This window comes from Gigantopelta aegis, chromosome 4 (genome assembly GCF_016097555.1).
Source record: "Gigantopelta aegis isolate Gae_Host chromosome 4, Gae_host_genome, whole genome shotgun sequence".
In the NCBI taxonomy this organism is placed as follows: Eukaryota; Metazoa; Mollusca; class Gastropoda; order Neomphalida; family Peltospiridae; genus Gigantopelta; species Gigantopelta aegis.
The window spans coordinates 16,852,277-16,866,680 of NC_054702.1; the positions used below are offsets into that span (position 1 = coordinate 16,852,277).

The window sequence follows — 14,404 nt, forward strand, 5'->3', positions numbered from 1 at the left end:
CTTCTTAAATAATGGACTGTTAAAGAACCTCTTATCACTAAATGTCGAGTATGAGTTGAGTTTGATGCCTTGAGTACTCAAGTCCACAATTTTTCACTCATGGTGGTCATAAGTATATCACAAAAAACAAGTGGCTTTTTTAATTCAGGTATTGTTAATGTTCAGGTACATTTTGATGTTAATAAATATGATATCAGACCATAACATATGATGAATTGATTTGACGTGAAAACTTGAAATGTGGTAGCTGTATTTTCTCTCTTTCACACTAGACCAAGTATCAAAATAACCATATGTTTGACACCAGCTAGCTGTTTTTCAAAAGATGATGGGATATTATTGAACAAATATTTTTTCTACTGTAGACCATTCATGGACACATCTATGAGCATCAATTTTGAAGGAGAGACAGACACTCCATGTTTGGAGTCAGATGTAAGGATATGAATTGTTTCTTTTAATAAATATTTAAAAAATTTATCTTTTACAAGGTGCATCTCCAAATGCATGGTGTTTTTGTATTAATTAAAAATATACACTGTGTTTAAGTATTTCTTCTTTTTATCAATTTTATTAAAGGTTACATGGATATAAACTAATTTTATTCTTAAGTTACTTATATCATCTAAATAAATAGAGGTTATTACCAGAGTGTTTTTCGGTATCGTCAATATCATATATTAGGAATAAAAATTGTATTATGCGAGCCTTTGGCGAGCATAATATATTGTTTTTATTCCTGATATTATATGATATTGACGATACCGAAATACACGAAGGTAATAATCTCTTTATCATATAAGCTCAAGCTTAATACAACATATTTTTGTAAACTGTACACGCAACTTTAATTCCAGTCCGCCATTACTAGATATTCAAATGACGTAAGAATATATGACGCGGTGTATTTTTGAATGGAAACGACGTCAAACTCGAATGACGTCATTTTGGATGTCCTTACATCAAAATAAAGTTATGCCTAATGTTTTTTGAACGCTGGACAGCTTTAAGTGTCCAATTGCCATTGAAATGTTTTTATTTGATGACTATGAATGCATACGTCAATCATGGAGTGTCACCCAAGTATATTTGCTTAAATGTCAATAAACTTAGTGCCGAGACATCTAATTTGCAAAGTTATCAAATTCTTAAAGTATGTGATCTGAAAAATATCACATACTTTGATTGCACTGAAAATGTCAGATATTATATGATAGTTATATTTATTACATTAGTGTCCAATGTAAAATTTAACAAATATTGTGTTAATAAAGCAAGTAGATGTTTTAAAATAGGGGTTGTAAAATAAATTAATTGTGCATTAGATTAGGACTATGATTTGGTTTGGGGATTTGGTGGTGGGTTTTTTATTCGGTAGAACTAAAGTAAAAGTTTTTAAAGAGAAGTTGTAAAAATTTATAATTGTGCATTAAATTAGAATAATTAATTTGTGGGTTTTTGTTTGTTTTTTCAATCAGAGTACAAAAAATGGTGATGTGAAAGATAGTAGGAATGAAGACACTCCAGATGTCCCCAAGCTGCAGTATCTCTACATACAGGTATTTATCCAGGGTGTACTGAGCCTGAAATACCTAGAGGGCAGTAAAAAAAATGAATGAGTTATATACCGTATATCTTCGCCTGTAAGTCGATCTCGGCTATAAGTCGAGTCCCTAATTTCAAGCCCTGAATTTTTTTTTTTTTATTGACCCGTTTATAAGTCGACCCATGAAAAACAACTTATAAATATTGAAGTATTTCTTATTTTCGGCACATGAGAACAATAATGTACAATATTTGAACAAAAGAAAATTATTTTACAAACTTCAGTTTTGTACATCGCAATCAAACTAGATAGCATCAAAACGAAATATTCCCTTAGTAGATAGTGAAACCTGTTTGACTGTTACCGTATGGCACTGTACAGCATGGTTTTGTGCACAGACAACAACTTTATTTATAAACACTGACAACAGATCACTACGATAAAACTGAAAGTATCAGTTAATCACATGTTTTGCCGCCATATTAATACATGTAAGGAGGATAACTCTGAAAAGTACACTGGTTTTTGTACCAAATGATGTATGTCTCTATTGCTCTAGTGAACTGCAGAGATCAGTCTAAGCTGTTTTAAAGGAAAGCTCAGTAATATTCATGAAGTTAATCACCGACAAAACATTGTTTGAACAACCATTAATGCCAGTGACCAGATTTCAAAATAAACTCTGGCAACAGGTAGTTAGTATTGTTTAAATTTTTGCTATTAGTGATGACTGTTATTTTAACTAAATGGACTGTTCTCTTGGCATGTGAGTGAGATCGCATGCCTTTTTGCATAACCAAAACCATTCTAATGCCAAAAAAAAAAAGGTTATAAAAAATAAATGTGTCAAATTAACATATTTGAGTATAAATACAGGGCATACTTCAACAATAAAACTGGTAAAATAATCCCCAAAACGGTAATATTTTGGGGTGAAATTCAACCCCCCAAGTTATAAAATAATTTTTGGGTGAAAAAAATTCGACTTATAGGCGAAGATATACGGTAAGGTTTTCTCCAGCTAGACATGGGTAGGTTCTGGATTCAAATCCCAGTACCGGTGTTGTAAGGCCATTTCATCAGCTTCTCTGTTACTAACCACTAACAAATAACAACTAACCACTAACAAATAACAACTAACCACTAACAAATAACAACTAACCACTAACAAATAACAACTAACCACTAACTCCTGTACTGGATAGATTACTCAAATTGCTGAGGTCTAAACAGTGTACTGAAAATAAGGCCAGAAGACAAAAACAATGTGGGGGTTTTTTCAGCACCAGTGTTATAAAACATGAATGGGAAGTTGAGTGCCCACTTGAGGTGTTTAAAGTTATAGAATCGATAACCTCACTTGGTTTGTTGATGTATCTATAAAACTTTTATCTCGGTGTTTGTTAATTGGGGTTTTTAATTAATGTATTTTTCATAAATAATAATAATAATGTTTAAACATGATTTTTATTCTTTTTTATTCTTTAAAGAACCAGAATAATCATGAGTGATATATCACAGATTATCTGAATCAGTTTATCGTATGTGAGACAGTTTAATTCCAGGGAATTCTTCTTATTGAAGAGGGCGTGACATAGCGTTTGCTTGATGCGCAGTCGGTCTGGGGTCGATCCCCGTCGGTGGGCCCATTGGGCTATTTCTCGCTCTAGCCAGTGCACCACGACTGGTATATCAAATGCCGTGGTATGTGTTATCCTGTCTGTGGGATGGTGCATATAAAAAATCCCTTGTTGTTAATCAAAAAGAATAGCCATGAAGTGGTGACAGCGGGTTTATTTTCTCAATAGCTGTGTGGTCCTTAACCATATGTTCGACGCCATATAACCGTAAATAAAAAATGTGTTGAGTGCGTCGTTAAATAAAACATTTCCTTCCTTCCTTGTTATTGAAATTTGTTTTCCTCTGTTGTGTTCAGATGGAGTACTGTGAAAAGAGCACATTGAGGAATTGTATCGATGTCGGTCTGTACCAAGATGTCACCAGGGTGTGGAGGCTGTTCAGAGAAATCATTGAAGGACTGGTTCATATCCACGACCAGGTACGACAGACATTTATCATACATAAATCATTGAAGGACTGGTTCATATCCACGACCAGGTATGGCAGATGTTGATTATACAAAACTAACACAACACATGGCTGTGAGTGCTATTCCTCATCTTCATCAGGGGTGGCAACAGTCTCACGGTTTACCATGAGAATATTGAATACAGCACACTTTCTTCTGTATCTCATGAACATATTAAGTTTAGTTTTGTATACATCTATGATAATGTTTTCAATACTATAAATGATTTTTTTGTTTTGTGTTGATTTTTTGGTGCAGCATTGGTTTTATTTTCACTGCAGCTGCACACACTTGCCTCCGTGAGTTGATCATAATGTTTAGTTTTAGCTTTTTGAAGATTTTATTTTTGTTATTTTATGTTGATATGCATCTCTGTGTCTTTCATGAATGTAACTCTTTTTCAGCTGTTTAAACTGTGTTTTATTGGTAATTTAAAAAAAAATTGTATTCGTCATTTACTTTTTTCGACACCCAGTTTTGTCGATGTATTATTGTGTGCTGAGGAGTGGTTAAATATTCCTAATTCAATTTAACACAACACACTGGCCCAGTGCCATCATGGTTAAACCATCAGTCTTAAGGTTAGTTGGTACTGGGTTGGCACGCCACATTGTGAAACAGTATACAAAGATCTGAAGTTGTTTTGCAGAATGCATTGTTTAGTGATGGTTGGAAGCCTTAGGATAATACATTAATTCAGAATGATGTCACAAATGATGCTATATTTTGCATGGTAAAAGGTCTAAACTGAAGGTTCTATTTATATACTATTTTATCCTGCAACCACTGTTTCTATTGACATTATGATGACTGATTAAAGCAGTCATAAACGTATACTAGCAGATTATGACTTTTGTCGTCACTCATATGACCTCACATGCATAGTTACATTACATTCATTGGATCTCTAGGTCATCGTACAATGTGGCAGAAATAATAGAAATAATAACTTTTCCCCTTAATGTTTATGGTCTGCAGGATAAAAATAATAACTAGTTACTGACGTTGGATATCTGCTTTGTTCCATTCAGGCCGAATGAGACATTTCCCATTCTTACCTTGACAGAATAAAGCAGATATCCGACGTCATTAACTAGTTATTCTCTATGTAGCACCTGTACTGATCCTGCATAAACTCCATAGGTATTAAAGCTAAAGTTTATTTCTGTGTTTATTTCAGGGAATGATTCACCGAGATCTCAAGCCTGTTAACATCTTCCTCGACTCAAATGATCATGTGAAGATTGGAGATTTTGGTCTTGCTACTACAGATATCATCAACAAGGTTGGATTCAGGCTTAGACTAAAACTCATTCCTTTAGCCATTTGCATATAAAAGAAATTCACACTGATATGCTAACCAAGAAAATAATTTCTGCCTATTTGATCTAATTTTATCACAGTGTTTACAACTATTATATTAATAGTGCTTTTTACCACGGATTTTTGCATTATGCTATATTTTTCAAGTTTTATGTATTACACTGATCCATACTGTTGAACGCCAGTATAATGTCTGTATATCATAGACGTTATCTTTAAGAAATCACATTGTATGTCATTGTATTAGATCACTATGTTGTTTATTGAACAGAGTGCATTCATGGATATGACTTCAGGCCTTGGTTTATCTGAATTCAGTCTGCTCAGTTGCTCCCAGTCTGGCAGTATGAATGATGGCAACCTCACTGGCAAGGTCGGGACTGCCTTGTATGTTAGTCCGGAAATGATGACTGGGGCTGCCAAGGTTCATTATGACCAGGTAGGCTATGTAATGATCATTCTGTCATATCACAACTCGTTGATCATATCCTTTTCTAACCCTCCGCCATCAACCTCTAATACTGTGGACTCTTCAAACTGGGTATGTGGGATCCTAGTTTAGGTCCTTGACCTTCAACCTTTATTTCGAAGGGATCATTTGGGAAATGTCTCGTTACAGCCAGTGCACCACAACTGGTATATCAAAGGCTGTGATATGTGCTATCCTGTCTGTGGGATGGTGCATATAAAAGATCCTTTGCTACTAATGGAAAAATGTAGAGGGTTTCCTCTCTTTGACTGTCAAAATGTCAATATGTTTGACATCCAATAGCCGATGATTTATAAATCAATGTTCTCTAGTGGTGTCGTTAAACAAAACAAACTTCTTTGAACCTTTCTTCTTTGCTAGGCTCTCTCCAAAGCTGATGCTTATTAACTCTAGATTCAGAACATGAGTAAAGTCTCCACATTTATGACCTGCTTATTGTATGGCTGAGACTATTAAAGCCTTGAATCAAGACTAAAGTTTTATAAGCACAGGGCCTCACTTCTATTATGTGGCCACCTTGCTATTTTTCCCCATTGTCTAATACATTACTGACTAATTTGTATTAAACAGACACCTGTTTTTTAATAGGCCTCTTTTTAATACTCCCTAAATGTGGTTGTGTGGCATAGGTCTGATTGCAATTAAAGAAAAGATTATAATTACCGTAATTTATATTTGTATTCTTTTACACAATTAGAATAAATGTAGTCAGGATTTAAAATTTGTATTGTATAAATTGTGTCTGTGAAATCACTGGTCCAATTTTATAACTTTTGCATGAGATTGTTTCTTCTTTTGCTTCTCTCACTTCCATTTTACTTTGATGTTTGTTTGTTTTATTTGTTATATTTTTTGCTCTAAAAATGTATATTAAAAATATTTGAAACAGACATTTTCTTTATACTTTATCCAAATCTGACCTTACGGTCAATAAGGGGGAAAATGCCAAAGGTCAGAGGTCAGGATAAGTATTAATAAAGGAGAAAACACTTAATGTTTTCTTTGTATTATTGGTGTGCTTCTTGCTAATGTTGGAAATAAATATTGTGTTATTGTGATGATATTTGTACCTTTGTATGTTACAGAAAGTCGACATCTACAGTCTTGGTGTGATTTTCTTTGAGATGTGTTTCAAACCTCTGTCCACTGGGATGGAGCGAGTGAAAATCCTCAGTAATATCCGAGCGGAGAGCATCACTTTTCCTGATGATTTTGATGAGATTAAAATGTCTAATCAAGTATGTATTGCTTTTTGAGCTTGCCTGAGTGTATGTATTAGTTTTAATGGTAACAAAATGTGGTTTTCTCTAACTGGAAATTCATTCGAATTTTTTTTTTACAATTTACTTTTCAGCTTTAAATGTTTTAATTTTTTTTTTTTTTTAAATGTAATTTAAAATAAGTGTATCTGCTGACCCATACACAATTGTACTTCAGAGCAACACTAAATCATTTGTAATGGCCTCAAAATATAGTTATTTTTCATATTTATAGTTCATTGACAGATTGTGTTGAAAAAATGTCTGCAAGTGCTTGATTAAAAGATGTACACAGGTTTTTTTTTACAGACAACATTGTACTGCTAGTATGTACTAAGTAATAGCTGAATATTGACATTTTGTGATTGCCTATTTGCTCAACCTTTTTATTTATTAATAGAATAGATATTTAAACTAGTTGGGACTTGATCAAGTCTGCATTTAGTGCACAAATATGTGTATAAGTTGTACCAGGGAACATTTTATTTAAAAAAAATTGATTAGAGACAGTTGTAAATCAATTTGAAAATTAAGTAGCAATTAGTATTTACTGCTTTAGAATGTGTAGTGAACTCTGAGACTTACATAGCAAATAGCAAGTGATACTGAACAAAATGTTGCCTGTGTACTGAATAATGAAATGAGAAACAAATTGTTTGTCCAATACAGGCTAATCACAGATGAACCAAAACCTAAAATAAGTGTGATGGCTGCACAAAAAAAGAATTAGGTTACCATAATATAGGGTTTTTTCCAGTTGAACAAAGAGGTATATTTCTTGACTAAAAATGTGTTCATATTTTTCTTTGGAAGTGAGTTGACCCCTCTAGTTATGATGCCGTTTTGATTGTTACAGGCTTTCCTACTTCTCAGGCTGTTGAACCATGATCCAAGAGGTTAATTCTCGACTAAAAACTTGTTCATATTTTTCCATAGAAGGGAGTTGACCCCTCTAGTTATGATGCCGTTTTGATTGTTACAGGCTCTCATACTTCGCTGGCTATTGAACCATGACCCGAGTCTACGTCCAACTTCCCGGGAGTTACTCCAGTCTGATTACCTCCCCCCACCTCAGATGGAGGAAGCTGAACTGAACGAGATCTTGAGGTCAGCGCTAGCCAACCCACAGTCAAAAGCTCACCGCAGAATGTTGGACGCCATCTTTTCACAGCAGATCACTTCAGGATACGACTTAACATATGATGTTGATATCTACAAGGTGATGTTTTGTAGTTTATTTCTGATTACCTAGTACTGTAAAAATTCAAAACTAATTAATATGTCTTGTGGTATGTTTCTCGAAAACCATCAATTAAAATGAAACTATACTTGGATGTTAGACAGCAGGGTGTTTGAACGGTAGTAAATTTCCAAGAATGAATGTTTCCTAAATAGATTTTGATATTTTTGTGATCTGATGTGCACATACTGAGAATTTGAAAATTAATTCCTGGTTGATTTATGTTAGTTGGTTGCATAATAACTTGTGTTCATATTTAAGATTACCAATGAAACTGTCTTTCTTAGATGTCAGTACTAATTCTATCTCATACCATTTGTAGTAGACTGTAAAGAGTTTAACATGATAGTTAATCTTATAATTTCATTTTTATCTGTTTCTTGTATTCTTAATCAGGCACTAATCTATTTTTTGGTGAAGTCATTATTTTTTTATTTGTATAATATGAGGAGTTTTGTTTTTAAATGCCAGAATAATTTATTTTTCCTATTTATTATTTTAACAGGGTGCTTTCTCTTCAAAACATATGTTGCTACTGGATCTTGTGCACAATTCTCTTGAGAGGGTTTTCCAGATCCACGGAGCCATCAGAGTGACGACGCCACTGCTGATGCCGATGTCGAATGTGTACACACACAGTGAGCAGTACGTCTGCTTCATGGAGCGCAGCGGTGGCATTGTTAGTCTGCCGTTTGATCTCAGGGTACGTCCACAGTTTTTATTACATACCCATTTAATCTTACTATAGAAATAAAGAGAAGTCTGACTGTGCAGTAAACAAATTATTTTATTGAACATATGTGTGAAAAATAATCTTGCATCGTTAGTCTACTGTTTGATCTCAGAGTACGCCCACAGTTTTTATTAAATACCCATTTAATCTTACTATAGAAATAAAGACAATTCTGACTGTGCAGTAAACAAATTATTTTATTGAACATTTGTGTGATAGAAAATCTCGCATCGTTAGTTTGCCGTTTGATCTCAGAGTACGCCCACAGTTTTTATTACCCACCCATTTAATTTTACTATAGAAATAAAGACAATTCTGATTGTGTAGTAAACAAATTATTTTATTGAATATACATGTGATAGAAAATCTTGCATCATTAGTCTGCCGTTTGATCTCAGAGTACGCCCACAGTTTGTACTACACAGGTCGTTTCATATATTCAGGGGCAAGATTTAGCTCAGTTGGTAATGGAGTTCACCTGAGGTGCTATGGGTTGCAGGATCAATTGCTCACTATGGATTTCTTTTTTTTTGTGGTAAAGTGCAAACAAAAGATTCCATGCTGCTGTGTTGGTAGGAGTAGGTTATATGGTGAAAACATGTGCCTTCTCTCTATATATATCTCCATCTCTGTCTGTCTGTCTAAGTATATCACTCACTCCAGCCATTGCTCCATGACTGATACATCAAAGGCTGTGGTATGTGCTATCCTGTCTATGGGATGGTGCATATAAAAGATCCCTTGCTACTAATTGAAAAGAGTAGCTCATGAAGTGGCGACAGCAGGTTTCCTCTCTCAATATCTGTGTGGTCCTTAACCATATGTCTGACGCCAAAACTGTAAATAAAATGTGTTGAGTGCATCGTTAAATAAACCATTTTCTTCCTTCCTAACTATATCAATTTTGGGATATTTGGATATGTCCATAGATGTGTTGGGGGCCTGTTATTTACTTGGTGAGATAAAATAATAATTACTATTTTTGTAGAATTATCACATAAATTTAAGTGTTATAAGGACTCCTTGTTTGCAAATCTTGAAATCCAGCCACCAACTCAGCGAGCGCCGCCATATGCCTCCAGTAGAACAAAAGATATACCAAATGTTTTGCATGAAACCATGGAAAAGATCGCTATTCAAGACAGTGCTTTCCTGGGATTTTGAGATATATGTTGACTGTGTCATTTTGAAGAATCAATGTAATTTGTTCAGATAATTTTTATGAACCATGCAGCCAAGCTAGAGAGTTTTATATGATTTTTGCAAGCCTCGGGCTCCTGGACTCTCCTCAAAATCGCACACTGAGTATCAATTAGAATGTAACAGTTGTTAACAGGTTCACTCATATTTTAAGATCCTCCAAATACAGCAACCACAATCAAACTTCAGTAAGGTAACCTAGGCATGTTTGATTTTGACAAATTAAAATTAATAAACTTTGTACTTTTACTTTACATTTTTCATTTCTCTGTGGTAGCCATGTATATTTATTTCTTACAGGTTCCATTTGCCCATTACATTGCGAGAAATAACATTCACTACCTCAAGCGTTACAGCATGGAGCGAGTGTACAGAGAGAGGAAACCAGCCGGCCTACACCCACGTGAACAAACTGAGTGTTCATTCGATATCGTCACTTCAAAACCAGAAAGGTTAGAGGCTTGAAATCAAATTGTTGTAAATATTCCGAGAGTACAGATCCATACCCTCTTAATGCAAAGATACATTCTTATTAAAAAGGTTAAAAAAGTTGTTTTAACTTTCCTGTATGCTTTGCAAAGAGTCTGTAATATGCAGCAATGAAGTGCAATCTTAAATTGTCATTCATTCATCAAAAAACTTGTGTGCAATAAACAATATGATCCTTTTTTGTGAACCCCCCCCCCCCCCCAAAAAAAAAAACCCACAACAAATAAACCAACACACAACAACAAAAAAACCAGACAGAATTGCAAATCTTCATATCCTAAAAAGTAAATTCCTGGCTAAAATCCAAGACGGTAGAAGTAATGGCTCTTTATGATTGGAAAATACTGTCCACTTACAGTAATGACTAATATTACACAGTAGTTATGTATATTTTTAATGACTATCAGTGGCTGAATATTCTGTATGTTTCTTATTGTCCTACTTTTGTAGTAGCCAAAACTGGATTTTACCTCCCAATATTTTTATACATATGAAAAAAATATATCTCTCAACGTAAAATAAGGTTTGAACTACTACAAATATTAGACAATCAGAAAGACATTGTGTATATAGACACTGAAACTAAACAATTTTTTATTTATTTCATCTATTATATTACCTAGTCATTTAGAAACATACCCTAATAGTAGAAATCTCAGAACAGTCTCTTTGAAAATCTGTAAATTCTTTAAATATTTAAAATTGCATTTTTGCATAATTGTCCAAATAGCATTTGTGCCCTACGCAGACCCTGACGCCATATAACTGTAAATAAAATGTGTTGAATACGTCGTTAAATAAAACATTTCCTTCTTTCCTACGCAGACTTGTAGGAACTACCTCTTGAATTGTGGGATGCATTCTCTAGTGGGGAGGGGAGGCACAGGCCAGCCCCCCCCCCCCCCACCCAGTTTCTACGGGCCTGGTAGACATGTACACAGAAAATATAAATAGTACTGTTCTTATTTCAGCTTACCTAACTACATTTTTATGATTTTGTCTTCATAGCAGAAACACTTTGAATAGACGGACACTGATATTCAGAGGAAGAAATCGTATTTAATATTTAATTGTAATGGTGAAAAAAATGATGTTAGATGGAAACATCTTAACTGGAGCAAACTCAAGAAATCAAATTCTCTACAAATTAGCTTGAAATTTTTGAAATATGATGTCCAAGCTGTGTATGTTAACTGTTACACTGATTGTCGTAAAATAAAATAGATTGGTAATATTTTCTCATTTCTTGTCAGCTTGATTCCTGATGCAGAGGTTTTGGTCGTTGTTCAGGATGTCATCACAGAGTTTTCATCCTTACAGGTTTGTTATTGTTACTGATGTCTTCATATGTTTTTGTTTTTTCAAGTCTAAAAACATTTATGTTATATAAAAGCTTAGTGTTTGCCTTCAGTTTCCTATCTGAATTGAGAATCTCAGTTAAACTGATAACTCGGTGTAGTCCTTTGCACAGACAGTTGAGAGGGACTGAGACTGCTTTCCTCATAATTAGGGAGTTTAGCAGACAGAATTTTACCCTAGAAGTAAAGTGTCTGGCTTTTTTTTTTATTGTTGCTCATGAAACCATAATTTATTATTTAATTTTTGGTGGATATAAGTTAGTGTAGATGTTAGTGTATTTTCATTTGACCAAAAGTCAGTTTTTGTTTGATGCTGTTTTCTTTTGCATATTCATGATTGAAATAATTAAAGATCTTATAAAGTTATCATGTTTAAACAGATAACTAGATGTACTCAACTCATCTTTTTGTAAACACTATTTTCAAAAATCAAGATTTGAAAATAAAAATAAATTGTATTTAGACAAAACTCAGAAAACTAGATTACTTGAGACAATGCTTTCTTCATGTAAATTGTATCATATCATGTAAATAACAATAGTAAATTTAAACATGCTCAGAGATGTCTATAATTTTTATTTCAGTCAAGGAACTATTTTATACGGGTCAACCACTTTGCTTTGTTGAAAGCTATTTTGCTGTTCTGTGGTATTCCAGAGGAGAAACATGAACAAGTTCTTTTACTGTTAGATAATTCAAAGGTATTGCATTACTTTTTTTCCTTCTTTTTCTCAATCATTTGTTGAAATAACCATATGTCAGACACCAAATATCCATAGTTTAAAAATGTGCTGAGATGTTGTTAAAGAGACATACCCTAAGTTTTAAACACTAACGCATATTTTTGACTATTATAACTGTTTTTGATAACTTAAATCATACTTTGCTTAGATTTTATTGTTTAGATTATCAATTTCCATACATTCGAAGTGTTTTTGGTCATCCTGGTGTTTTTAATATCACAAAATGGATTTTTCATATTTTTAAAAATGCATGTGCGTCTGAGAAGTAACAGTTATGGAGTCGAGTTTTAGTCTATTTTTAGAGGGTATTTCACCATTTCAAAGTCACAGACTAATGATTCACTCAATTTTAACTTTTACCAAATGTGTTACAGGTTTGTAGATTAACTAAACTTAGTGTTAATTTTCACGGGCTGAAACTAGGGTCTGTCCCTTTAAAGAAATATTCATTGCCTTTTCTTTCCAGGTATGATTAACAAAGTTGTCTTCAAAATAATTAGGAAAATTGTAAATAAAAGAATATGAAGAAATTAGTTATTCCAGTGAAATAGATTTTAGGTACAAGCACTTTTGTTTTAATGTGTTTTAGTTGGACAAGTTCAGTCTGGACAAGTTCAGACAGGTCAAGTCACTGGAAACTCAGTGTGGAATTAGCCTCACAGAAGAGAAGTCAGCCTGGTTTGTTAACTTACTTAAAATGGAGGATCAGTACAACAAAGTAGCCAGCACTCTGCGAATTATAACCAAGACCAAGGGAGAGGTATGTAAATAAACTCACATACCTTTCTTACTTTGTCATAGATCTATAGACAGTTCAGTGGATAGATGAGTTAGTGGAAGGATGGATGGACGGACAGATTTATTGATGGATAGATAAAGATGTAGAGATATATGAATTGATATTTATTTCTTATTTTGTCCTGTTTGTTTTAAGATGGATGGATCTACAGATGATTGGATGTATGAATCAATGTCAGGTCAGACAGACAGATGGACACATATTTTTAAATAAATCGATGTACGTTTGTTACAAACTGCTCTACAAATTCCTATCACCCTAAGGACATTTGAACATGACCTAATTTTGATTTTTTTTTTTTTTTTTTTTGTACTTTCAGGCAAGCACTCTAGCAAAGCAAGCCTTACATGAACTGGAAACTGTTATCACAAATGCTACAACAATGGGTTTGAAATTACAGGTAAAACAGCTTGGAAATATAATTTTAAAATTAGCCAAGGTGTAGCATGAATGAAGGAATGTTTTATTTAACGACATACTCAACACATTTTTTTATTTACAGTTATATGGCATCGGACAGATGGTTAAGGACCACACAAATATTAAGAGAGGAAACCTGCTGTTGCCACTTCATGGGCTAATGTTTTCGATTAGCAGCAAGGAATCTTTTATATACACCATCCCAAATACAGGATAGCACATACCATGACCTTTGATGTACCAGTCGTGACACACTGGCTGGATCGAGAAATAGCCCAATGGGCCCACCGACGGGGATCCTTAACCGACCGCGCATCAAGCGAGTGCTTTACCACTGAGCTACATGGTGTCCGTTTATGCAGGTTTGACAGTACTTCCAAGTTGCTGAATGTTGACTGATGATGATGTTTTGATTGTTTCAGATTCTGCTGACTCTTGGTCTCATCTACAACCCGCTGCAATACACCAGTGGTCTGGTGTTCCAAGTGGTCTGTGAGTACAAGAAGAAGAAACACACAGGGGTGGAAGTCCTGGCCGCGGGTGGCAGATACGATCTGTTGGTAGGTTTTATTTATTGTTCTCGTTCCAACCAGTGCACCACAACTGATTAAAGGCTGTGGTATGTGCTTTCCTGTCTGAGAGAAAGTGCATATAAAAGATCCCTTGCTTCATTAGGAAACTGTAGCAGGTTTCCTCTGATGACTATGTTTCAGAA

General features: G+C 34.2%; 1 protein-coding gene across 1 annotated transcript in view; it reads left to right on the plus strand.

The window, feature by feature from the left end:
- LOC121372739 (eIF-2-alpha kinase GCN2-like) overlaps positions 1-14,404 on the plus strand; it is a 54,175-nt gene that overhangs the window by 24,370 nt on the left and 15,401 nt on the right. The window contains exons 18-31 of the mRNA XM_041499222.1: positions 366-435; positions 1,479-1,559; positions 3,483-3,605; positions 4,816-4,920; positions 5,230-5,397; positions 6,534-6,686; positions 7,690-7,926; positions 8,453-8,650; positions 10,181-10,332; positions 11,623-11,689; positions 12,312-12,428; positions 13,060-13,230; positions 13,589-13,669; positions 14,112-14,249. Of these exons, the coding sequence (XP_041355156.1) occupies positions 366-435; positions 1,479-1,559; positions 3,483-3,605; positions 4,816-4,920; positions 5,230-5,397; positions 6,534-6,686; positions 7,690-7,926; positions 8,453-8,650; positions 10,181-10,332; positions 11,623-11,689; positions 12,312-12,428; positions 13,060-13,230; positions 13,589-13,669; positions 14,112-14,249 (1,861 nt within the window). The remainder of the gene's footprint in view (positions 1-365; positions 436-1,478; positions 1,560-3,482; positions 3,606-4,815; positions 4,921-5,229; positions 5,398-6,533; positions 6,687-7,689; positions 7,927-8,452; positions 8,651-10,180; positions 10,333-11,622; positions 11,690-12,311; positions 12,429-13,059; positions 13,231-13,588; positions 13,670-14,111; positions 14,250-14,404) is intronic.